General features: G+C 40.2%; 1 protein-coding gene across 2 annotated transcripts in view; it reads right to left on the bottom strand.

Moving 5' to 3' along the window:
* Positions 1-2,455: 2,455 nt before the first annotated feature.
* Positions 2,456-27,510, bottom strand: part of SCG3 (secretogranin III) — a 94,576-nt gene continuing 69,521 nt past the window's right edge. The window contains exons 9-12 of one of the 2 annotated variants that reach the window (XM_075345790.1): positions 18,390-18,473; positions 10,129-10,260; positions 5,213-5,293; positions 2,456-4,625 (exon numbers count right to left, since the gene is read on the bottom strand). In XM_075345790.1, coding sequence (XP_075201905.1) covers positions 4,507-4,625; positions 5,213-5,293; positions 10,129-10,260; positions 18,390-18,473 — 416 coding nt within the window. In that variant the 3' untranslated portion in view covers positions 2,456-4,506. The remainder of the gene's footprint in view (positions 4,626-5,212; positions 5,294-10,128; positions 10,261-18,389; positions 18,474-27,510) is intronic. The other variant, XM_075345791.1, reaches the window with a different exon arrangement.

Genomic DNA, 27,510 nt, shown 5'->3' on the forward strand with positions numbered 1-27,510 from the left:
AAATAATAATCTGAGGTCAGAACACTAGCAGAGGCAACGGCACAATAGCAGAGCCAGAAAATTCAACTGGCAAAGCTCTAATTGAGCATGCTTAGTAGAGAAGCCTGAGCATTTACTACAATTAGTAAGCAAGAACACCTGAGTAATCAGCACCAACATGAAATCCTGCGCTGTCAAGCAAGCTGCCAGCTCAGTAACTCAGGAAGGCGCAGCAGAGAATCTCCAAAGGCAAGATGCTCTGCACAGAGGAATCGTGACACTGGCCAAGTGAAACCATTGGCATTATACAGTTTGTGAGTGCGTAACACTCCCTTAGTACAAGTCTACACACCCAACCAGGACTCCCACGTTCATGTAACATGACTGGGTACAAGAGATGAGTACCTCACCCACAAATACCACCCAGCGCCATGTTACAATGAGATGAATGCTAAAAGCTTTGTCTGCTAAATGAGAAATATCAGCCTGCTAATGAGGTTTGGAGGGAAAACTGCAAGTTCTTATTTATTTATATATTTTTTTAAATAGTTATATGGAAAGTGTAATAAAACATCAAAAATTGAAAAAAAAAATCTGATTCACATAAAAGTACAATTTACAACCACCCGTATACAGTACATGGCATTTTTTTGCCTTGAGTCTGGGAACTGTACAGCTAAAATAGAACATAGATTACCATGGACATTACTATTTTTATGATGATATGCAAAAGCTGTTAACCATGTCATTTTCAGGAGCTTCACCTGTACTTGCCGCATGACCACAACACAAAACTGGGACTAATTGTGGTAACAGGAAATTAATATCCCAACAGGAAAGAAGAATTGCTATCAAATATCTCTAAAGCAACAAATCAGAATCAGGTCTTTATGCAGTAAATGAATTTCAGAATCCATTTCTTGTAAAGTTTAATCAAATTTAGCTGAAGGATGAACTATACAAGTGAGGATGTGAATCATTGTATAGGACATACAGGATTATGGTGCAACACAAAACACGTACAACAGATAAGAACACATGATATGTAGACCATGGTGTAATAGGAATTACATTGTGTTTCTAGTTAGTCACTTATTTATTGAGTTCACAATGGTCACATTACCTACAGATGTAGCGGAGGTGAACTTGAATCCTCCATAAGTCTCACTTTAAGTCCTATTATAGTTACAGATGTAGCAGCTCAAAATTTGCTATTTCTTTGATGCCTGGTGATGATTTAGAGACATCTTAGCGATACGCCATTAATGTCTATTGTATAAATTGTATTACTCTTATAAAAGAAACCGATAAAGAGACCCTACACTATGGGGCTGAAAAGTGATTATACATTTCTGCTGTGTAGTCACTCTACTTGGTGCCTTCCATTTGCCTCCCAATGCCATCATCACTTGGATTAGTCGTTCTCTTCCTCCTGCTACCAAGAAGTCTGCCGCAGTACATAGTGGGTCCACTGAACCAAGCCTTCCCAGCTTTCTCTCTCCCACAACCCTGGAACTTCAGGGAAGGCTTTGCTTACCATCAGGGGCTTAACTACAATAGGTGCAGGGGTTGCAATTGCACTCGGGCCCTGGGACTAGGGGCCATAAAGTTCCTTTGTCCTATACTAAAAGACCAATGCAAGACTTGCAATAGTTGGGGCCTCGTTGGGCCTTTTGCATTGAAGCCCATGAGCTTCATGTGCTTACCATTGCACTCCCTATGCCGCTGAGGCGGCCATCTTGCTAGCAGGAGGAATAGACCGCCAATCTGAGTAGTGAAGTCAGGAAAATGTCAATAGGGCACCAGATAGGATGGCTATAAATAAGAAATACATAGTCACTTTAAGTAATTATCTGTATACTGAGATATTGCCTATAAATGCTGGATAGCAAAGAAACCTTGCATTAACTTTTTTCCCTGAACCTGTATAATTGTTAGCATAGCATAGAGTGATAATACACTCCCGTCTTCCCTAGGTTCCAGCTCCGCTCCTTTCACTCACGTGACAGTGAGTGAGACTCTTCCAGTCACAAGCTATATAACACAGAAGTGACTTTAAAAAATGTAAGTCTATGGAGAGTCGGAAAAAGGCTTCATAGACTTGTAAAAGAGACTTCCGGCTCTAGCAGAGAGCTCAGTGTGATACAAGGAGTCTGACTTGCCATCATGTGACTCAGAAGAGGAGTGTAACAGCGCTGCATACAGAAGAAGATGGCAATCATTAAGTGTATTTATACACTGACACTAACATTTACCCAGAGAGTTAATGGGAGGCTTCTTTATGTGGGATCTTCACCTACTGTATCCTCATCCTTCCGATGTAGACTGTGAGCCCTCATGGGCAGGGTCCTCTCTCCTCCTGTACCTGTCTTTTTCGTATTGGTCATGATTAATATACTTGTTTTTATGTATACCCCTTTTCACTTGTAAAGCGCCATGGAATAAATGGCGCTATAAAAAGAAACAGTCCCCATAATTTTTGTACAACGCTGTAAAGGTTTTATTTAGTTAAATATTCTATGTAATATTTAGAATATTAAGAAAGTTCATGTATTATATCAGGTTCATGGTTTAGGAACCTTCAGGTTACCTTATTCTAATCAGTAGAAGTGCAGCAACTCAAACACTACTGGTATAAACGCAAGTAAATGGTATTGTCATAAAGGAGCGGTATTCGTCTGTTGTACTTACAAATTAGACTGATGCAAAGAGATGGTACAGGCTGATTTATTAAAGTGCATCTGTCATCAGCAAAGAATACATTGAGCTAAAGTCTCACAAGTGTCTAGAAAGTAGTGATTTGATAGAGCTATGATAGATACAGATTTAGCAAAGGTTAAATTGACAAATATCGCAGCACAAAAAGAGTGTTATTCGACACCAAACTTGACATTGCTCTATGGCCTGTATAATAAGGTGTAATCTGATATAGAAAAAAAATAAATAAACAAACAGGCATACTTACCTTCCCGTGGACATTCCGGAGGTCTGCGGCGTCACCGGACGCGATGCCTGCTCCATTCGGATATCTGAGGACTGCAGCAGTGAGGTGACCAGAAGAGCGCATCATCAGCTGTTTCTCTGAACCACTAATATTCCGACATTTTACTGTAGTCACATCAATGTCTTAAGAAATGTATTTCTGTATCGGACAAACCGCTTAAGTTATCATTGTGTGTCATGATAACCTTTGCTACATCTGTACATTAATAAGATATGCATAAATTCATTGACTACCTTGTTATTCATTCATTCATTCATTCATTCATTCATTCATTCATTCATTCATTCTTGATTGTCCTAGTTGTCTTTACTGTTGTGATGTTTAGTCTGTTAACCTCCAATTGTGGCAAAAGTATAACTTCCAGCATGCATCTGTCAAGGCAAGATGGGGCTGGGAGTTAATATTTTTTTGCCCCAAAATGAAAACCACTGCCCTACTGTATAAAAACGTGTATAGCTCACTCCTATGACCTGTGAAGGGGCCTCCAGTGTCATAGGGGTCATGATAGTACCCTTAAGGCTAGATTCACTTTGTATTTTAGTCTACAGTCAGTGGCTTTGTTGGGGCTTACGTCTGAAGCTTTGGAAAACAGGATTCAGACATTTGTGCTTACAGGGCCATTGATTGTAATGATGCTTATGTAGTTACTGTGTGCTGTCCGACATAACTTTTGGGCGTATCTGCCTATTTGCTACAGTCTCTGAGACCCAGTCAAAGACCCACAGAAGCCACTCACAGTAGGGTAAAATACAATGTGAACCCAACCTAAACCTGTGTATGGGCAACATTAGGCAACTCAGAAATGTAGATACTACGACCCCCATGATCACCTGATTATGGGAAATTCAACAGATGAGCAAGGGTATGCTGATTTTCCTGCAAAACTAAAAGTGGACATTGCTGCACACTGCATTGAATGGACATCTCTTCTAGACTCCAAAACCGTAAAGTGCTCATATGTATGACAGATCTGTTGGCCGAACAACAGCTGTCTCTTTGGACTCCTCCTACGTATGGACACTCAGTTTGGTGTTCATGTGTTTTCAATGGGGAGATGGGAGAAAATAAAAGGATTCTGCCCACATACCACATCAGATGGTCGATATGTCGCCTGAAATCCTTACATTTTGCCGATTTGTCCTTGTGAATGGAGGCCTATAACTAATGGTGGAGACCCAGTTTGAGGATCAGATAGACCAAAGAAGTAAACAGGCTTAAAAACATTTGAAAAGGAATACTTTTAAAATGTACATTATCTTAAGGATCACCATATGTGTACCCCGCTACTGCTACAGATGTAACATCTTTTTCTATGTTTATTAGATTCATGTAAAATTAAGCAAAAGAAATATACAACTGAAAAAAGTCCACAGGCCTCAGTCTGCCTGCTGAACAGGTATATGCCTTTAGTAAATCAACCTACTAAAAGTACATTGGAAAAGTGTGGGGTTTGGATCATAGTGATAGTTTCTAAATCTAAAGCTTATTTCCCATGGTAGTAAGGACACTCCGCAGCGTCTTCCTCAGAGGCTACTGTAGATACGCTTTATGACATTGGCTTCTTCTTGGTCCAGAATTCCTTTTTCTACGTAGGTGTCTGCCTGCTGGTCAATGAAGTCTCTCAGCTTTGAAATATCGTAATCTAAAAAACAAAATATTATATTGCTACATATTACGTATGTATTGTATTTATATAGATCACGTAGCATGTAACATTTTGGGGCTTTATGTGAATTTATGTCCATTATGCCTTTTTTCTGTGTTTTTTTCTCTGTTGTTTCAATACACACAAAGGAAACAAATATGTATATAACAAAACATGTGTAACTGCAATCATTTTCTGTGAAAAATACTTAATTTTCTGGACCAATTTCAAAGGGCCAACACTTTCGGCCATGACTGTGTATGTGAACACTTGACCATTAGGATAATTCTACTTTACAGTGCAGGAGATAGGGGGCATCAGGGCTTCAAAGAATCAAAATACAGCTATTAGTAATACACAAAAGAGTAAAAAAAAAAAAGTAAAATAACCACCTGTTCTGCTAAAAAGAAAAGCTTATATTGTTGGACATACAAAATATAACATAATGCTTTTTTTCCTGGTTATCACTGGGTGTTAATGGAGAGAACTGCGGCCCAAGCTAATGAAGACCTTTGATAAATTGCCCCTGTCCTGCTCACAGTCATGTTAACAGTAAAAGCAGTCTCTGTTCCTACTTTTATTACCTTCTTTGTTGTCCTGTTTGTTGTGAGTTTTCAGCCACTCGATATTCTTTCTGATTGCTTCTAAATATGTTTCAGCTTTCCCTGGAGAGAACGTCAGAGATTGTTAATGATTGATTGATAATGGGATTAGAAGCAGTTTGACGCAGCAATGCTATTTTCAGCATCCATTTATATCAAGTGTTCTTCTTTTTCCTAGAACATAAAAATATTTTAAGTCCTAATTTACAAGTGGATTGATCCCACGGAATACCTATGTGATACCCTCAATTATTAAATATAATGTTATAATAGTTTTAAGAAGCTTTCTCATGTCCTGGCAAAGTATACAGAATGCAGAACTGAATGGATTTTATCTGACAAAGGAAAAACTGCATTAAAATAGTAATTACCCAGTGTTAAAGGGAACCTGTCAGGTGCAATATGTACCCACAACCACGAGCAGTTCTGGGTGTATATTGCTAATTCCTGCCTAACTGTCCCTGTATCTAGTAGCATAGATAAAGAGATCTTTAGAGAAAGTATGTCTAAAGATCCTTTATGATATGCTAATGAGGCCAGCGTCAAGTCACAAGGGCATTAGTTCCTGCGCTCATTCCGTCCTCTTAGCTTGTTAGTACTCCCACAGAGGTGTGCTAACATGCTATTCAATGCAGCATCACCAGAGGCGAGGCGTGTACCTGTGTCCGCTAATTAGGAGTCCTGGCACTTCCAGTCATGCGTGCTAGACCTCTCTGAATCTGGGACGCGTTCACCCAGATTCATACTGCGCTTGACTAGAAGTGCTGGACATTCAGAAGAGCAGTGATAGTGGACACAGGTACACGCCTCGCCTCTGGTGATGCTGCATTGAATAGCATGTTAGACACCCCTGTGGGAGTGCTAACATGCTAAGAGGATGGAATGAACGCAGGAACTAATGCCCTTGCAACTACTGTAGTCCCTGCACTCATTAGCATATCATAAAGGATCTTTAGAAATTATTTTTCTAAAGATCTCTTTATCTATGCTACTATAGGCAGGAATTAGCAATATGCACCCAGAACTGTTCATAGTCCTGGGTGCATATTGCACCTGACAGGTTCCCTTTAAGTCTATTAATCAGTAAATTCTTTACTTATAAGAAACTATCCACAATGATAATAACAAATAACTAGACATGTTCTCTTCCATAAACAATGACAGCATTTATTGTCAAACCCTGAATGCACGTGACATGTGGGGAATTATGTTGCTATGCAGTGGGCAACTCCCTCATTTAAAGAGGTTGTACCAAGTTAGCAATTTATCACCTATCAGACCCGGACTGGAAATCTCCCAAACCGGTGGACCGCAGCAGTAAACTACAGAGCAGGCTGCAGCATTGGATTTCAGAAGGGTCATTATTTGCTTATTATTTTCTACATTCCTAAGGGCCAACAAAAACAAATATTGAAAAACCTGTTTAAATGTGTTATCCCAAATTTAGATACAAGTAAAATATATCTTTGTACCGTGTTAGCCAGTAGAGATAAAAAAATTGTTTAAAAGAACAGAGAGTTCTCAGTGGTTGATACCTTTTAATGGCTAACTGAAAAGATGGTAATAATTGCAAGCTTTCGAGACTACTCAGGTCTCTTCATCAGGCATGGTATAACACAAAATCTGAAGAGTCACGTATTTATACACAACAGGACTTAGAATGAGTCTAAGTCCTGTTGTGTATAAATACGTGACTCTTCAGATTTTGTGTTATACCATGCCTGATGAAGAGACCTGAGTAGTCTCGAAAGCTTGCAATTATTACCATCTTTTCAGTTAGCCATTAAAAGGTATCAACCACTGAGAACTCTCTGTTCTTTTAAACAATTTTTTTATCCCAAATTTAGACGTTATCCCCTATCTTCTGGATTGAGTATGAATTTTCAATAGCTGGGGACCTGACTGAGGTGGTCCCACGGTCCCAAGAAACAGAGCTCTGAAGAGCACCATGTAAATGGAGCTGTGGTCGCTCATACGCACTGGTGCATCATTCACATGTGGCTCTACAAATTTGAGAGAGTGGCGAGAGGCATTACTAACTAAAGATAAATTCAAATTCACTGATCAGGGGTGGTAGGTGTTATTATATGTTGGCTGGTGGGGTTTTGTGCCAGGTCTGCTTTTTTTTGTCCCATTCTAGCCCTATCACCTATCTATAACTTACGGATCATTAGGGTCCCATTGTTGGGATCCCCTCTGATCTCAAGAACAGGGCTCTACAGTCTCCTATTGGAATGGACGTGCTTAACCTCTACTCCATATACACTACAGTTCAAAAGTTTGGGGTCACCCAGACAATTTTGTCTTTTCCATGAAAAATCATACTTTTATTTATTAAATGAGTTGCATAATGGATAGTAAATATAGTCCAGACATTGACTAGGTCAGAAATAATGATTTTTGTTTAAAATAATAATTTTCTCCCTTAAACTTTGCTTTTGTCAAAGAATGTTCCCTTTGCAGCAATTCCAGCTTTGCAGACCTTTGGCATTCTAGCTGTTAATTTGCTGAGGTAATCTGGAGATATTTCATCCCATGCTTCCAAAAGCCCCTCCTACAAGTTGGATTGGCTTGATGGGCACTTTTGGTGTACCATACGGTCAAGCTAATCCCACAACAGCTCAATAGGGTTGAGATCTGGTGACTAGGCTGGCCACTCCATTACAGATAGAATACCAGCTTCCTGCTTCTTCCCTAAATAGGTCATGCATAATTTGGAGGTGTGCTGTGGGTCATTGTCCTGTTGTAGGATGAAATTGGCTCCAATAAAGCGCTGTCCACAGGGTATGGCATGGCGTTGCAAAATGAAGTGATAGCCTTCCTTATTCAAAATCCCTTTTACCTTGTACAAATCTCCCACTTTACCAGCACCAAAGCAACCCCATGCCATCACATTCCCTCCACCATGCTTGACAGATAGCGTCATTCACTCTTTCAGCATCTTTTCAGTTGTTCTGCATCTCAAAAATGTTCTTCTGTGTGATCAAAACACCTCAAACTTCGATTCGTCTGTCCATAACACTTTTTTCCAATCTTCCTCTGTCCAACATCTGTGTTCTTTTGCCCATATTAATCTTTTCCTTTTATTAGTCAGTCTCAGATATGTCTTTTTCTTTGCCACTCTGCCCTGAAGGCCAGCATCCTGGAGTCGCCTCTTCACTGTAGACGTTGGCAGTGGCGTTTTGCAGGTACTATTTAAGGAAACTGCCAGTTGAGGACCTGTGAGGTATCGATTTCTCAAACTAGAGGCTCTGTACTTGTCTTGTTGCTCAGTTGTGCAGCGGGGTCTCACACATCTTTTTCTACTCTAGTTAGAGCCTGTTTGTGCTCTCCTCTGAAGGGAGTAGTACACAACATTGTAGAAAATCTTCAGTTTCTTGGCAATTTCTTGCATGGAATACCTTCATTTTTAAGAACAAGAATAAACTATCGAGTTTCACATGAAAGTTCTCTTTTTCTGGCCATTTTGAAAGTTTAATGGAACCAACAAATGTAATGCTCCAGATTCTCAACCAGGTCAAAGGAAGATACGTTTTATAGCTTCTCTAATCAGCAAAACTGTTTTCAGCTGTGCTAACATACTTGCACAAGGGTTTTCAAGGGATTTCTAAACATCTATTAGCCTTCTAACACAGGAAACATAATGTACCATTAGAACACGGGAGTGGTGGTTGTTGGAAATTAGCCTCTATACACCTATGTAGATATTGCATTAAAAACTAGATGTTTGAAGCTAGAATAGTTATTTAGCACATTAACAATGTATAGAGTATATTTCTGTTTAATTTAATGTTAGCTTCATTGAAAAAAATGTGCTTTCCTTTCAAAAATAAGGAAATATCTAAGTAACCCTAAGCTTTTGAACTGTAGTGTATTTTCTATGGGACTGCCAATTACAGAGCTCAGTAAACGTCAGTATAGCAACATTCAAATGGAGAACTGCAGAACCCCTTTCCCAAGGTTTTTCGATAATTGCTAATTTGGTGCATCCACAAACCGCAATGGTTTTTGCAATTCTGCGTGAAATAGTCTATGTACTTCTGTTGAGGAGGGCCTTTGGATTAAATACTTAATTAACCTCTGGACATAGAGGACTGTGGGAAGTGTGTTCAATGAAATCGATTCTCTATACGTAAGCCAGTCTTCAGAGATATCCAAGATGATATCAGAGGCCTGCCACCAGCGTCACCATGGATCCACCCTGATAACATCATAGATCTGCCCATCAGCATCATCAAGGACCCACCCCACTGACAAACTCATGGACCAACCCACTGACCGGCCCAATAACCAACCACTAACCAATGGACACATCCAAGCATGCCCACTGTAGAACCGACCATGCCCCTTTTCCTAGTGTATACAAGTTCATGTTACAGTTAGAATAAATACATCTTGGGGCCATTTTGCTCTGATCAAGAAGAGAGTTCACATCTGACCCTTTGTCCGCTGTTGATTTCCCTTAAGCATGCACTTGATCCACACTATTTAGGTCAGGCAGTAGGCAACTTGTGAACCTTTGAAAGAGTTCACCCTAACACTTTGAGTAGTCGTAGGCCAAATTCTGGTTAGGCTAGCAATTATTTTCTTTGACCCCCCATAGACATTCACTTTTATCCCACCCAAACCATGAACTTCTCCTCACTTTGGGTTCCCATATACCCTTCATAGTTGTTGATTTATTCCCGTCCCCATACTTGCTTGTTCCTTTGGTTCTCACCCCCAGCTTTTCTGCAGTATATTCTTCACCTGATATTGATTTATGCTGCTATTTGACATGCTCCTTCATGCTCATATATACATGTCTTTATAATTTACTTCTTCAGTTATTCCCAGGAAGAGTTGCGTGGAACAATAATATATATGTATTAGGTTATTATTCTTCCATATTTATTTACCTTTGTGTTTTATACTGTCTGGAGTTTCTTTTGGCTCTTCTGGTTTTGTAGAATCCTTTAATTTTTCATATTCTTTTTCCATGGTGGCTGCTGCTTCCTTAGTGCTATCTGATTCCTCATCTGTTTTGTCAGCTGCATCAAGAGAAGAAAGGGCTTATCTTGAGTCTGTTGCTACATAAATTATTCAGTTCTTGGCAAAGTTCATATTCTCAACTTTCTTCTAGTCTTTATCCCAGAATATTTGATTTAGAAATGGCATGCTAATATATGGGGCGTCCTAGTTTACAATAGTATTAAATAGGACAAAAGCATGATCGAAATACACTATAAGGACAAAAGTATTGAGACACCTACAGGAGCTTTTATAACATTTCATTCTAAACCCATAGGCATTAATAGGGATTTGATCTCTACTTTGCAGCTATTATAGCTTCCACTCTTCTGGGAGAACTTTTTTGATTTTTAGTTTTTGCCCATTCACATGAGTATTTGTAATATCGAACACATCAGACACTGCTGTTGATTAAGAGGGCCTGGCTCTCAATCTCCATTCTGGCTAATGCCAAAGGGGTCTGATGTGGTTGAGGTTCAGGGATCTGTGCGGTCAGTCAAGTTCTTCCACACCAAACACCTAACCATGCCTTTACAGACCTTGCTTTGTACACTGGGACACGTTGATACTGGAAAAGAAAGAAGCCTTCCCCTAACTGTTCCAGCAATGTATGAAACATACAAATACATACAACATACAAATATCCAAACTCTCTTTCACAGTACTGTGCAAAAGTTTTAGGCAGGGGTGTAAAAAATGCTGCAAAGTATGAATGCTTTCAAAACTAAAGTGTTCATTGTGTATTTTTCATCAGTTAACAAAATGCCTGTGAATGAATAAAAGAAAAATCTAAATCAAATCAATAGTATCAATTATTCCAGGTACAGTTGCACACAGTTTATAAAGGGATTTGGCAGGGATGTTGTTCCAAACATCTTGAAGAACTAACTTATCTTATGCGAATTTAGGCTTGTGCAAATCCTTCTGTGTCTTCGTGTAATCCCAGACAGACTCAATGATGTTGAGATCAGGACTCTGCAGGTGTCATATCATCACTTCTAGGACTACTTGTTCTGTTTTTACACAAGATATGTGTTTGTATGTTTGGGGTTATTGTACTGATGCAGAATAAATTTAGAACCGATCTGATGCTTCCTTGGTGGTACCACATGGTGGATTAGTATCTGCCTGTATTTCTTAGCCTTGAGGGCACCATAAAATGGGCAACATTAAGGACCATAAATACAGTGGTCAGCCAAGGGCATTTATTGAAGCAGATTAAAGTCACATCACACTTATTTTCTTTTGAAATTGGAAGATGTCCAGCAGTGCCATCAACTCAGAGCTTAAAAAATGGTAGCAGGTGTTCTAGACTGATAAGTAAAAATGTGAAATATTTGGCTGTAAGAGTGGTACAATAATAAGTAAATGCAGACAACAGTAAAGCATAGTGGAGGTTCCTTGCAAGATTAGACATACATAGCAGTAAATGTACTTGAGAATTTGGTCAATCTTTAAGGTGTCCTCAATGCTGACATGTACAAGCATATACTTAGCCATCATGCAATACCATCAGGGGGCATCTGATTGAATCCAGATTTATTTTCCAGTTGGACAATGATCGCAAACAACAGTCAATGCCATTAAGAACTATATTCAGCATGAAGAAGTAAAGCAGAAAAAGGAGTTCTGGAGGTGATAGGATAGCCCCCACAGAGCCCTGATCCCAACATCATCCAGTCTGTGTAGTACTACATGAATATAATGAAACAATGCTCGATAACAAAGGAGCAAAAAATAGGGTCTTATTAGAGGACAATCAGGTGAAAATATTACACTCACCTTCGATAGTTGTGAAAGTCACAACCAGCTGCAAATAGTCTGTAGGACACGGCTGCTGCAACCTCATGTGGAAATAGTGGATGAACCTTTAGACAGGGGGTGATGCCGCACTGCGGTGCTGAAGAGATAATCCAGGATTTAACTATAGTGATTTTATTTCTGCGCATTTGAGAGAATTTCTCTCCTTCTTCAGAAATAATCACAATAATAATAAGATTATTCTTGAAGAAGGAGAGGGGTTCTCTCCGAAACGTGTAGAAATAAAATCACTATTCTTAAATACTGGGTTGTCTCTTCAGTACATTAGCGTGGCATCACCCCCTGTCTATCTAATGGTTCATCCTCTATTTCCATGTGAAGTTGCAGTAGTCGTGTCCTACAAGCGTTTTGCAGTTGGTTGTGACTTTCACACCCATCAAAGTTGAGTATAGTTTTTTCACCTAATTGTTACTCATGAAGTGAAAGAAGGATCTGTGCAGGACAACATCCACAGAAGATCTGTGTTTAGTTCTTCAAGATTCTTAGAACTACCTCCATTCCATGTTCCTTTAAAAATGATGTGCAACTTCACCTAGAAGAATTGATGCTCTGATGCTGTTTTGAAGGCGGTCATACCAAATACTGGTAGTCACACCAAATAGTGATTTGATTTAGATTTTTAATAGTAATAGCCGAACGGCAGGGGTTCCAGATGTCACACCCCACTGATGGTAACCCACTTCAATATTTTTCTTGACTGGAACAAAGAGGTCTGGGCCAACTCCTTGAAAAACAACCTTATACAATTATCCATCCTCCACCACATTTTGCAGTTAGCACAATGCAGACAAGAAGGTAATATTTTCTTAACATTCACCAAACCCAGACTAGTCCATCAGAATGTCAGACACAGAAGTGTAATTCATCACTCCAAATAATATGTTTCCGTTTCTCCATAGTCTACTTGTGATGAGCTTTACACCACCACTCCATCCAAGGCTTGACATTGTGCGTGGTGAGGTTGGTTGCCATACCACTGAAGCTCATGGAGCACAGTTTTTGTGCTGGTGTCAGAGGAGATTTGGACTTTGCAGTTATTGAGCTAGCAGGGTGTTGGTGACTTTTATGCACTATGTTCATTCCTACTGTAGCTTTACGTGGTCTTCACTTCATGAGCTAGTTCATGTAGTTCCTAATCTCTTCCAGTTTAATTCATTAATTGTATTCATTTATATAGCGCTATTAATTCCACAGCGCTTTACATACAATGGCAACACTGTCCTCATTGGGGCTCACAATCTAGAGTCCCTATCTGTATGTCTTTGGAGTGTGGGAGGAAACCGGAGAACCTGGAGGAAACCCACGCAAACACGGGGAGAACATACAAACTCTTTGCAGATGATGTCCTTGGTGGGATTTGAACCCAGGACCCCAGCTCTGCAAGGCTGCAGTGCTAACCACTGAGCCACCGTGCCGCCCTAGTTTTCAATAATACCACACACCGATCATTGAGAATAGTTAAGAAGGAGGAAACTTCATGAACTGACTTGTAATAATGGTGAAATCCTATTACAGGACCAGATTTGAATTAAGTGAGCTTTTTAGAACGTCCCATTCTTTTAGAAATGTTTGTAAAGACAGATTGCATTGCAAGGGCCTGGATTTTATACATCTGTGGCAACAAATGAAAAACATGAATTGGTTGCTATTGTATGTAAAGCGCTGTGGAATTAATAGCGCTATACAGTCAGGGCCAGAAATATTTGGACAGTGACACAAGTTTTGTTATTTTAGCTGTTTACAAAAACATGTTCAGAACTACAATTATATATATAATATGGGCTGAAAGTGCACACTCCCAGCTGCAATATGAGAGTTTTCACATCCAAATCGGAGAAAGGGTTTAGGAATCATAGCTCTGTAGTGCATAGCCTCCTCTTTTTCAAGGGACCAAAAGTAATTGGACAAGGGACTCTAAGGGCTGCAATTAACTCTGAAGGCGTCTCCCTCGTTAACCTGTAATCAATGAAGTAGTTAAAAGGTCTGGGGTTGATTACAGGTGTGTGGTTTTGCATTTGGAAGCTGTTGCTGTGACCAGACAACATGCGGTCTAAGGAACTCTCAATTGAGGTGAAGCAGAACATCCTGAGGCTGAAAAAAAAGAAAAAATCCATCAGAGAGATAGCAGACATGCTTGGAGTAGCAAAATCAACAGTCGGGTACATTCTGAGAAAAAAGGAATTGACTGGTGAGCTTGGGAACTCAAAAAGGCCTGGGCGTCCATGGATGACAACATTGGTGGATGATCGCCGCATACTTTCTTTGGTGAAGAAGAACCCGTTCACAACATCAACTGAAGTCCAGAACACTCTCAGTGAAGTAGGTGTATCTGTCTCTAAGTCAACAGTAAAGAGAAGACTCCATGAAAGTAAATACAAAGGGTTCACATCTAGATGCAAACTATTCATCAATTCCAAAAATAGACAGGCCAGAGTTAAATTTGCTGAAAAACACCTCATGAAGTCAGCTCAGTTCTGGAAAAGTATTCTATGGACAGATGAGACAAAGATCAACCTGTACCAGAATGATGGGAAGAAAAAAGTTTGGAGAAGAAAGGGAACGGCACATGATCCAAGGCACACCACATCCTCTGTAAAACATGGTGGAGGCAACATGATGGCATGGGCATGCATGGCTTTCAATGGCACTGGGTCACTTGTGTTTATTGATGACATAACAGCAGACAAGAGTAGCCGGATGAATTCTGAAGTGTACCGGGATATACTTTCAGCCCAGATTCAGCCAAATGCCGCAAAGTTGATCGAACGGCGCTTCATAGTACAGATGGACAATGACCCCAAGCATACAGCCAAAGCTACCCAGGAGTTTATGAGTGCTAAAAAGTGGAACATTCTGCAATGGCCAAGTCAATCACCAGATCTTAACCCAATTGAGCATGCATTTCACTTGCTCAAATCCAGACTTAAGACAGAAAGACCCACAAACAAGCAAGACCTGAAGGCTTCGGCTGTAAAGGCCTGGCAAAGCATTAAGAAGGAGGAAACCCAGCGTTTGGTGATGTCCATGGGTTCCAGACTTAAGGCAGTGATTGCCTCCAAAGGATTCGCAACAAAATATTGAAAATAAAAATATTTTGTTTGGGTTTGGTTTATTTGTCCAATTACCTTTGACCTCCTAAAATGTGGAGTGTTTGTAAAGAAATGTGTACAATTCCTACAATTTCTATCAGATATTTTTGTTCAAACCTTCAAATTAAACGTTACAATCTGCACTTGAATTCTGTTGTAGAGGTTTCATTTCAAATCCAATGTGGTGGCATGCAGAGCCCAACTCGCGAAAATTATGTCACTGTCCAAATATTTCTGGACCTAACTGTATAAATTAATAAATATTATATTATTATTATTGACAGAGAGATGTGTCGCAATACTTTTGTATTTATTTTAGATTATCGTATTCTGCCACTGAGAGAATCAGAATGTATCAGGACATGCCTCTTTTTACAAGGGAAGAGGTAACACCGAATTCTCAATTTATTCATACATTTTAGGAGTACTAACAGAGGAAAGAGAAAATATGCCCCAGAACTGGAATGTTATTGTGACGCCCTGGCAAAACCAGGTAGTCACAAATAGGCCCCTGCATAACTCCTTCCCTCACTAGGAAACACACAGTCAACCATTAAACCCTGGTCACCCCCCTTAGGGAAAGATAGACACACCAGTGGGCGTGACCAGGCGGTTGGAACACGCCCACCAAGGGGTCCAGACAGCCCGGGGGGCGGGAAAGTAGAGCAGATCAGTCTTTGAGTTCAAGGACAGAGGAGTGTGGAGTAGAGGTCAGGCCTGTGAGTCAGGCCTGAAGCTGACTGACAGGTACCAGGGTAGGAGCCCTGGTGCCTTGGCTAGGAGGCAGACGGTGGTCTCCGTCAGCAGGAGATGGGAAGACGGATAGGTGGAACCGAGATGGACCGGGCCAGGGTTGTAGCCCGCTGGTACCGACACGGTGAACCGACCCGGAAACCGTAGCACAAAAGGGGGGTACTCGAACCCTAAAGCCAGGAGCCAGAAACAAGTGGAACTGGTTAATTAACCGATTGAGGCCAGGACTAGAGGTCCTGTCCCACCCAAAGACCCTCATAGAAGACAACAGCCCACCAATTAGAGATAAGAGGTCACTGCCAAGACCAATAGATCCCACGGGCCAGCGTCTGCGGGCACGGCTCCTTAGGCCACATCCAGCCGGGAGCGGACTCCTACGTTTCAAACTGGGAAGTCTTTTCTACTTAAACAGTGCAGGAAAAGGATAGAGACCACCAGCCGGGTGGGGGATATCGAATGCAACCGGCCACCACCACCTTGGTGTACCAGAGACTTGTGTGTTTTACTGAAAGTGAGTACACCAACAACCCTGCGGTCGTCATTCCCCCTGCACCAGAGCCATCGGGTCCCGGGGCCACCATCCCTGCCCACGGAGGGGTTAACATCTTGCTGCACAACATCTCCCCTGGGTGCCCCGTAACAGCAGCGGTGGTGTCCCACCTAACCACACACCTGTGGATAGCGTCACAAACCTGTTACAGCCTAGCCCGTACATCTACGTCCCCCCATTTTTATTCGGCGTGTCCGCGAGACCCCCGGGTCCGGAGACCCTCGAGCCACCACCCCTGAAGTCCCGGATCCGAGCAGCGGTGGCTGCTGGCACGGGGGTGGCACATTATTAATATACAGGTATTTAATAAATAAGATGCATCAGCAGAGGTGACAGGTTCTCTATTAACATCAATATCGGGTTGAATATCATTATGGGAACCAAACAAGAATGTGATGTCTGAAGAGAAAGTACAATAGATGATGTGGAATAAGATTGATGACTAGTGAGGGACAAGTAATAAGTGACAAGAAATTTATAATGAATATATAATTTGATGGATTACTCAGAAAATTAGGTAAGCACTTAAAGGGAGATATTCATGTCCGAAAAACTATTTGTAGGGTAAAGCTGCATAAAAATAGAGTTATAACTAGTGATGAGCTAGCATGCTCGGGCACACTTGGTACTCAGCCAAGTATCGGATGTGCTCGGGCACCATGCTCGAGTTCCCGCACCACATATTTCGCAGCTCTTTTTTTAGCAGCTAAACATTCAGGGTTTGCCTTCCAGTAACAGTAATGATGTAGCAATGTTGGCTCCTGGCATTACTGTGATTGGCCGGTTGCAATGCATCATTGGGCCTTATATGAGAGCTGGAGGTGCGATGCTCGGCACAGTGCATTTCAGGGAGAGTTGATGTAGGATCAACAGCTAGATTAGAGCTTTCATATAGGCAGGGTTTTACACTTGCACCCTATTGTGGCTTTCATGTGGCACTAAAGGGTGTTGTTAGCCTTGTTTAATTTAATAAATAAATAATTTAAAAAACGGTGTGGGAATACCCCTATTTTTGATCCCCAGCCAAGGTAAAGCAGACAGCTGTGGGCTGATATTATTAGGCTGGGAAGGTCCATGGTTATTTGGACCTTCCCAGCCTAAAAATAGCAGCATGCAGCCACCCTAGAGTTGGCACATCATGATAGCATTGCTGTATATACCAGAAATCACTATATCCTTTGATGCATGGCCACAGGCAGGATTTCAAAGGAGCGATGTTATGACAAGCACAGAGGTCTTCAGCAGACCCCCTGCTTTCACAGCAACCCATTAACGACATGCGATCACGTCATGGGTATGCCAATGGGAGCTTAAAATAATGCACCCCTATGCCGGCGCATGCTAAATCCCACTTTCAGAGTTTGACTGCGTGATTTAACAGGTTGCAGGCGGAACTCCTCTCCACCTGCGAGTGTTAGCGGCAGGTCCTGGCTTTAACACACAGCCACTAGCTGCCGGGTAACCCCGTTCCATACACCCACTTCCGACATGCGTTGTACATGTTCGGCGGATGTCATAAAAGGGTTAAGAAATGCATCCCTGACTTCCAGGTGACAGGAGGCCTACTTCTTTTAGTAAGCAATATACAACACTAGGCACTGTAAGGTATGGCATGTTTAATGCAAATTAATGTTTCCATTGTGGGAGTTGCCATCACCCTGTATCTTCCATTAGTTACATTTTATATAAACATATAATAGTTACAGATATGGTTATCCTTCTGCCTGAGTTCCATATAAAGATCTGAAATGATTTGTACTTGTACCGCTGCTCGTAAGTCAATAGTGATGTAATGGAAACTACAAGATAATTCAGAATCAGTAATTATCTTAGCTTGACGCTGGCACATGTGTACTGGAAAATGCCAGGCATCATGTCTGCTTATTACAATAATTATGGAAGCCACTGGATACAACACACAATGTTAGTGATATACCTGTTAGCACTTTGTTATTGTGATTAACGGCATTCTTTCCGAGTTTGCTCTTTGTCTGTGCAGCAATCATGGCATCCAGGTTCTCTGTAAATACATGAGTTTCAAACTGTTAGCGATATTTTATCCATGAGCCATATGAAATATAGATAGCAGAAGTTTCATATACAGTGCTGGCCAAAAGTATTGGCACCCTTGCAATTCTGTCAGATAATACTCAGTTTTTTCTTGAAAATGACTGCAATCACAAATTCTGTGTTATTATTATCTTCATTTATTTTGTTTGCAATGAAAAAACACAAAAGAGAATGAAACAAAAATCAAATCATTGATCATTTCAGACAAAACTCCAAAAATGGGCCAGACAAAAGTATTGGCACCCTTAGCCTAATACTTGGTTGCACAACCTTTAGCCAAAATAACTGCGAACAACCGCTTCCGGTAACCATCAATGAGTTTCTTACAATGCTCTGCTGGAATTTTAGACCATTCTTCTTTGGCAAACTGCTCCAGGTCCCTGAGATTTGAAGGGTGCCTTCTCCAAACTGCCATTTTGAGATCTCTCCACAGGTGTTCTATAGGATTCAGGTCTGGACTCATTGCTGGCCACTTTAATAGTCTCCAGTGCTTTCTATCAAACCATTTTCTAGTGCTTTTTGAAGTTTGTTTTGGGTCATTGTCCTGCTGGAAGACCCAGACCTCTGAGGGAGACCCAGCTTTCTCACACTGGGCCCTACATTATGCTGCAAAATTTGTTGGTAGTCTTCAGACTTCATAATGCTATGCACATGGTCAAGCAGTCCAGTGCCAGAGGCAGCAAAGCAACCCCAAAACATCAGGGAACCTCCGCCATGTTTGACTGTAGAGAACGTTTTCTTTTCTTTGAATGCCTCTTCTTTTTTCCTGTAAACTCTATGTTGATGGCCTTTCCCAAAAAGCTCTACTTTTGTCTCATCTGACCAGAAAACATTCTTCCAAAACGTTTTAGGCTTTCTCAGGTAAGTTTTGGCAAACTCCAGCCTGGCTTTTTTATGTCTCGGGGTAAGAAGTGGGGTCTTCCTGGGTATCCTACCATACAGTCCCTTTTCATTCAGACGCCGACGGATAGTACGGGTTGACACTGTTGTACCCTCGGACTGCAGGGCAGCTTGAGCTTGTTTGGATGTTAGTCGAGGTTCTTTATCCACCATCCGCACAATCTTGCGTTGAAATCTCTCATCCATTTTTCTTTTCCTTCCACATCTAGGGAGGTTAGCCACAGTGCCATGGGCTTTAAACTTCTTGATGACACTGCGCACCGTAGACACAGGAACTTTCAGGTCTTTGGAGATGGACTTGTAGCCTTGAGATTGCTCATGCTTCCTCACAATTTGGATTCTCAAGTCCTCAGACAGTTCTTTGGTCTTCTTTCTTTTCTCCATGCTCAATGTGGTACACACAAGGACACAGGACAGAGGTTGAGTCAACTTTAATCCATGTCAACTGGCTGCAAGTGTGATTTAGTTATTGCCGACACCTGTTAGGTGCCACAGGTAAGTTACAGGTGCTGTTAATTACACAAATTAGAGAAACATCACATGATTTTTCAAACAGTGCCAATACTTATGTCTACCCCCTTTTTCATGTTTGGTGTGGAATTATATCCAATTTGGCTTTATGACAATTTTTTTTTCATTGAAGACAAATTAAATGAAGATAATAATACCAAAGAATTTGTGATTGCAATCATTTTCAAGAAGAAAGTGAGTATTATCTGACAGAATTGTAGGGGTGCCAATACTTTTGGCCAGCACAGTATATACACAGATCATGTTATTATTCGTGCAATAATATTATATATATATGGAGCTTTGATTAAGTAAAAATGATCTCAAAATACAATCACATAAGATTATTTGCATAGCACATCTGAGATGTCTGGAGAGCAAATGTTTTGAGTATTGTCACATTACCTTTGAAGGGAAAGTCTGCCATTAGACAGGTCTGTGAGCTCTCTGCTCGTTTTGTATCTGTCATGGAGAAATTCAAATCTTTGGAACCAAGTTCACAAGAACACATGAAAAATCATCTATTTTTCATCCAGATAAAAGGACAATTTTTCATCTCAATTGCTTGCAGTATGCTGTCCGTATGGATGGTGCCATATGGATGGTGTTCATATTGCCTCCATTTTTCTACACACCCATTGAAATATATAGAGGAGTTTCATGTAAAAAGTGGACGAGACTAGTGCATGTTGAAATTTGTTTTCAGACTATTGGTCCTTTTGGAAAAAACATTCATGTGTACCAACACAATGATTACCATTGGTCTCTGTACAGTTGTGTGTCTTCTCACACTGACAGCACTAGGATCGAAAATACATTTATGTGAAAGTACCCTTAAGCTCGCCATATATATTAGATAGCTGATGGCCAAACGATTCATTAAGATGAGCACTCCTGTGCTCTCCATGATTGAGTCATTGGCAGACATGTCAGAGGGCGGCTTATCCCTGGGAGACAATACAATTGACAGTCAGAAATTGGACATGTCGGATTGATATTACCCCCCATCCCCCACAGTCAGCTGTCTGGAGCTCCCGTACACATATGACTGTTGGCAGAATCCGCCAATATCTGCAGTTTTGTCCGTCATTAGATTTTTTTTTATAGCTGTAGTTTTTATTAAATTATATAAAGTTCAACAGATATCAGTTAACATAAGCCAAATGGCCAAATGCAATCTTATACTATAAAAAAAAAGTATATCAATGCAAGAAGAAAACATTGAAGCTTATCCATAAAACTTGAGATCCTCTAGCGGCTGCTGAACTAACTGCATATCATTGCAGGGATTATAGACTTGTGAAGTTAAATGACTACAGGACCATAATACATCTTTCTCTTAAACAGTTAATCTTAAAGTTGTCAAACCAAAAATTGACAAAGAAAGATAGAGGACTGACACACTGGAGATAAAGAAAGGGGGGGGGGGGTCAAAGGCTGAATAAAACCTAATTATTGGGCCTAAAAATAATCCCAGGGAGCCCAGGTAAATTCAAAACAATCAACTGTAGCATTCAGCAGTTCCGTCAAATATTCCATTCTGCGAATGTCAGAAATTCTGGTTAGTAAGTCCCAATAGGACGGAGGATTGGACTTTTTCCAATGGAGAGGAATCATGCATCTGGCTGCTGTTAGAAGGTGTAGTAACAGGTTAGTTGAATTCTTCCCCATCCCTCTAGTAGTGACATTAAGCAGGTAAAGTACGGATCAAGCCCAGCTCCACAAAAATAACCTCTTGTATCAGCCTTTTCACTGTGGTTCAAAACTCGGACAGCCTAGGGCAGGTAAAAAATATGTGACATTGTGACCCAACTGATAAACCACAACGCCAGCATTCACTTGGGAGTTGAGGATTTAATTTATTTAGGAACTCTGGGGTGTGATACCAAAACATCATGATCTTATATTGATTTTCTTTATATGAGGTAAGTAAATATGGAGGTGTTAGCTGCCTTATCCCAAATATATTGCCATGTCTGGGGGGAAAAGCTCCCTCTCCAGGAAAGACTCCCACCTAGCTACATATGAATTTTTTTTAAAAGGATTGGTTTGAAGGGAATTAATTAACTTATAGATATCCGATATTAACCAAAAAGCTTTTCAAATACAGTTGGCTGAGAAACTCCCGATGAACCATAATACAATAGTGCTAAATGTTTTATCTGAATATATTGGAAAGAGCTCGCGGTTGGATATGGAGCAGTTGGATTTAAGAAAATCAAATGAGTATTTTCAATGGGTCCTTGTCCATTGTATCCAGAAATCTAAAAAGACCTATTGAGATCCACGGGTGGACCATCTTGAATTTCATGCTGTTTGGGATTAAGGGTTGATAGATGATAGATATCATCGGGGAGTTGGCTGAAGCCAATCGAAAACGTTTCATACATGTGAGCCATATTTCAATTCTAAACTACATGGGTCTTAAAAGTGGTGTAGTTAACTTAGACTGGCGAGTTGTCCATAATAGGGAGTTTGGGTGGACAGGTGCTATCCAAAGCTTTATCAATCTCTGTCTATTTATTATATGCCCACAAGGAAGCCCATAAAGGAATCCTCCTAAGGTGAACTGTCCAGTAATACTTTATGACATTTGGAACCGAAAGACCTCCCTGTAGTCTATGAGTGGTGAGAATCTGTTTAGAGATTCTATGACGCTTGTCGTTCTAAATAAATTTAATTATGGCGGCCTATATAGATATAAGCTCCCCAAGAAGAATTTTAACTGGGAGGGTCTCAATATAATAAATTAATTTAGGTAGGAGGGTTATTTTTACAGACGCTATACATCCAATTAATGAGATTGTAAGAGGTTTCCATTTACTCAGAATGTCCTTTAGTTGCCTAAATAGTGAGGGAAAATTGCTCTTATAAAGGCTATCATATAAGGAGGATAAATTAACCCCCGGGTATTTAATAATGTCCGTTTTCCACTTAAATTTGTAATTTAAAATTAATTGCTCTAAAATACTAGAGGGAATATTCAGTGGTAAAGCTTCTGTTTTAGAGGCATTTATCTTACACCCAGAAAGACGCCCATATTCTTTAAGTGTATCTAAAAGGTTAGGGAGAGTCGTGTGAGGGTTAGTGAGCGTTAGCAAAACATCATCCGCAAATAAAGAAATTTTGAATACCTTATTCATAATTTCCACCCCTGAGATATTAAGGTTCTGTAGAATCATAGCCGCCAAGAGTTCAATACATATCGTGAACAAGAGAGAGGAGAGGGGGCACCCTGTCTTGTGCTATCGGAGATAATGAAACATGGAGAGGCATGAAAGGGGAGCTTGATAGCAGCCGAGGACCGTCATTAGTTTAATGTTTATGCAGGACCATCAGTAACTACTCACAAGTCAGAAGATGAATAAAAGTGAAGCACTGAACACAACGAAGCAGGACCACTAAGCAATTTCACAAGTAATTATGTTCAAGCATTGGGGGTGGATAACATTAGATGTTAGAGGTAACAACAATAATATCTTGCCATGGAAACTGCTATTCACAATCTAAGTCTAGTACAGACAAGTTCAATGAGAAAAAAACCCAGAAAAGGCCGATTGAGAAGCAAGGAAATAGGCAAATCACTCAGTTAAAAATGGTCAGATGGGTGTCCGAGTATGGCAGTTCACATAGTAATCTAGAAGGAAATATATACATTTTTTATGGTCGACACACTGGTACTTAATGGTAGGAAATATATTCAACAGTATATAGACAATTAATTACGGCATTATATTTGCATTTAGAATTATTACAATAAGAGTAAAATATATCTCAATACTTCAAAAATATTCTGATACATTTTACACTCATTCTATTTTGGATGAATAAATTCTTAATGTAATTTTAGTCCCATGGTTAATTCCCGATATGATCTTCAAGGATAAATATGGAGATGTAATCTTGATGTGTATCATGAATAACGAAAGACAAGGTTGTTATACTGTATGATAAATTATGGCAGATTCTCTTCTCATCAATGTCCACAAAACAGAAATAGCAAGTCATGAATGATATTTTTCTGCATAATGGTGGTGGAAATTACTCAAAAAACCCTTTTCTAAAAACAATAACCAATTACCCAGAGTCAAACTTCTGAAAGTAGGGGACCTTTCACCCGTTTAAGCATTAGTGGCTTCAGTTTTTATTTTCTCCTTTTTTTACCATTGCGGAAATATTACCTTGTAAACTTTAGGTAGTAAATTATATTAAGCGAAGGGAGCATTATTAAAGATTAGTCTCTGGGGCATGTATTTCTTCCCCTGTATGAGGTTGACCAATTATGAGCAGCAAGCTATATACTGGGTAGAAAAGAGAATGCCTCACAATAGCTTACAATAGGCTTACTCCTGTGTGAGACATGTAATGATAGTCTACTGCTGCAGACTATCTTGCTGCAGAATTATGTGTGATTATAAAATGATGTGAGTAGAGCTGAGATTAGTCTGATTACATGTACCTATCAGCTTTCATCTCACAGTAGTTAGTGTGGTGGCAGTAGAGCTGAGCTTAGTCTCATTACCAACACCTCTGCAGCTGCAGCTCTCCTCTTGTAGTGCTATCCCCTCCCCTCATACTGACTGCAGTGAGACAAAAGCTGAAGAAGTATTAAAAACTTCCTTCATCTGTGCTCTACTTGCACCACTTTGTAATCACACACAGCCCTGCAGTGAGATCAGTAAGAGCAGACTGTCTCATTAAATGTCTAACACACTAGAAAGCATGTTCTTAGTTTTTTGTGGGGGCATGTCATATGTTGCTGCCTGCTTATGACTGGTCAACCTCATACAGAGGAAAAAGTACACGCCCCCAGTGAAAAATCTGTGGTAATGCTCTCCTTAGACTTTACAAACAGTGCTGGCAAAAAGTATTGGCACCCCTGCAATTCTGTCAGATAATACTCAGTTTCTTCTTGAAAATGATTGCAATCACAAATTCTTTGGTATTATTAACTTCATTTAATTTGTCTTCAATGAAAAAAAATAAAAAAAATTGTCATAAAGCCAAATTGGATATAATTCCACACCAAACATATAAAAGGGGGTGGACAAAAGTATTGGCACGGTTTGAAAAATCATGTGATGCTTCTCTAATTTGTGTAATTAACAGCACCTGTAACTTACCTGTGGCACCTAACAGGTGTTGGCAATAACTAAATCACACTTGCAGCCAGTTGACATGGATTAAAGTTGACTCCAGCTCTGTCCTGTGTTTTTGTGTGTACCACATTGAGCATGGAGAAAAGAAAGAAGACCAAAGAACTGTCTGAGGACTTGAGAATCCAAATTGTGAGGAAGCATGAGCAATCTCAAGGCTACAAGTCCATCTCCAAAAACCTGAAAGCTCCTGTGTCTACGGTGCTCAGTGTCATCAAGAAGTTTAAAGCCCATGGCACTGTGGCTAACCTCCCTAGATGTGGAAGGAAAAGAAAAATTGACGAGAGATTTCAACGCAAGATTGTGCAGATGGTGGATAAAGAACCTCGACTAACATCCAAACAAGTTCAAGCTGCCCTGCAGTCCGAGGGTACAACAGTGTCAACCCGTACTATCCGTCGGCGTCTGAATGAAAAGGGACTGTATGGTAGGATACCCAGGAAGACCCCACTTCTTACCCCAAGACATAAAAAAGCCAGGCTGGAGTTTGCCAAAACGTACCTGAGAAAGCCTAAAACGTTTTGGAAGAATGTTCTCTGGTCAGATGAGACAAAAGTAGAGCTTTTTGGGAAAAGCCATCAACATAGAGTTAACAGAAAAAAAAGGCATTCAAAGAAAAGAACACGGTCCCTACAGTCAAACATGGCGGAGGTTCCCTGATGATTTGGGGTTGCTTTGCTGCCTCTGGCACTGGACTGCTTGACCGTGTACATGGCATTAGGAAGTCTGAAGACTACCAACAAATTTTGCAGCATAATGTAGGGCTCAGTGTGAGAAAGCTGGGTCTCCCTCAGAGGTCATGGGTCTTCCAGCAAGACAATGACCCAAAACACACTTCAAAAAGCACTAGAAAATGGTTTGAGAGAAAGCACTGGAGACTACTAAAGTGGCCAGCAATGAGTCCAGACCTGAATCCCATAGAACACCTGTGGAGAGATCTCAAAATCGCAGTTTGGATAAGGCACCCTTCAAATCTCAGGGACCTGGAGCAGTTGCCAAAGAAGAATGGTCTAAAATTCCAGCGGACCATTGTAAGAAACTCATTGATGGTTACCGGAAGCGGTTGTTCACAGTTATTTTGGCTAAAGGTTGTGCAACCAAGTATTAGGCTAAGGGTGCCAATACTTTTGTCTGGTCCATTTTTGGAGTTTTGTGTGAAATGATCAATGATTTGAGTTTTGTTTCATTCTCTTTTGTGTTTTTTCATTGCAAGCAAAATAAATGAAGATAATAATACCAAAGAATTTGTGATTGCAATAATTTTCAAGAAGAAACTGAGTATTATCTGACAGAATTGCAGGGGTGCCAATACTTTTGGCCAGCACTGTAAATTATAACCTAAGATTTACAAGCTAATATGTCTGCAATGGAGATGAGAAATTACAAAATAAAAACTAGGTTTTACTCACTTTTGCAGCCACTAAACCATAATGTGACCAATTTAACATGATCAAACTGGTGAATTTTCCTCTTTAAAGGGCAATCATGTGATATAATATTGGAAGCTGCTATTTCTAAGTTACTGTTTGATCTGTCTTAAAATATAAATGTGTGCAAAGATAAGGGGTACGGCCCTCTATGATGTCATTATGACCTAATAGATCATATGGACAGGTTGTCTTAAGTAGATGACTGTTTTACTTTTACATTTATAAACATGGAGTCAAAAAATAAAAAGCCTCATCGTGTGATTAACCATGAAGGTGCTCCTAACCGTGCTCGTGACATTCCACGACCGCAGACAAACGGTGAATGAAATAGCAAAAGTCAATTTGGATTGGCACATCTGTAAATTAAACCTTCAAATTTAATTTTATCAAATTAAAATAGGATATCCAAAAAACGATAGATAAACACATGTTGCCATTTTAGTAGCGTGCCAACATGTTTTTAGAGTGGCAACATATTTTTATCTATTGTTTTTATTTGGATATCCTATTTTAATTTGATGAAGTTAGATTTGAAGATTTGTTTACGGAAGTGCCAATCCAAATTTCTTTTTACTATTTATAAACATACTATATTCGCTTATGTTATTTCTTACTACTTAATGCAGTCAGCATAGTTTGGATAAATTATTTCAGATTATTTACTCACTTTCCAATGTTAAACACATTTCACGTATTTCAAAAACTAAATTAGCCACCAATGGCATTAGAAAATATCAATACTGCCTTTTTTACCCCTCCAATTCCCTTTCTAGCTATTATTTGATGGAATATTGGTTATTGCGATATTGGTCTCATGCCACACCACTAGGACCCTGATTGGCTACAGTGGTTATGTGTATAGATGGGTAAGCGTGCTCGGCACTGCTTGACACTCAATTGAGCATTGGAGTGCTCAGGAACACGTGGTGCTCAGCCGAGTAACGCAGGTGCTTGGATGTTGCTCATGAAACATTGAACACAAGCTCACTGA

Source organism: Anomaloglossus baeobatrachus, chromosome 4, assembly GCF_048569485.1.
Source record: "Anomaloglossus baeobatrachus isolate aAnoBae1 chromosome 4, aAnoBae1.hap1, whole genome shotgun sequence".
Classification (NCBI taxonomy): Eukaryota; Metazoa; Chordata; class Amphibia; order Anura; family Aromobatidae; genus Anomaloglossus; species Anomaloglossus baeobatrachus.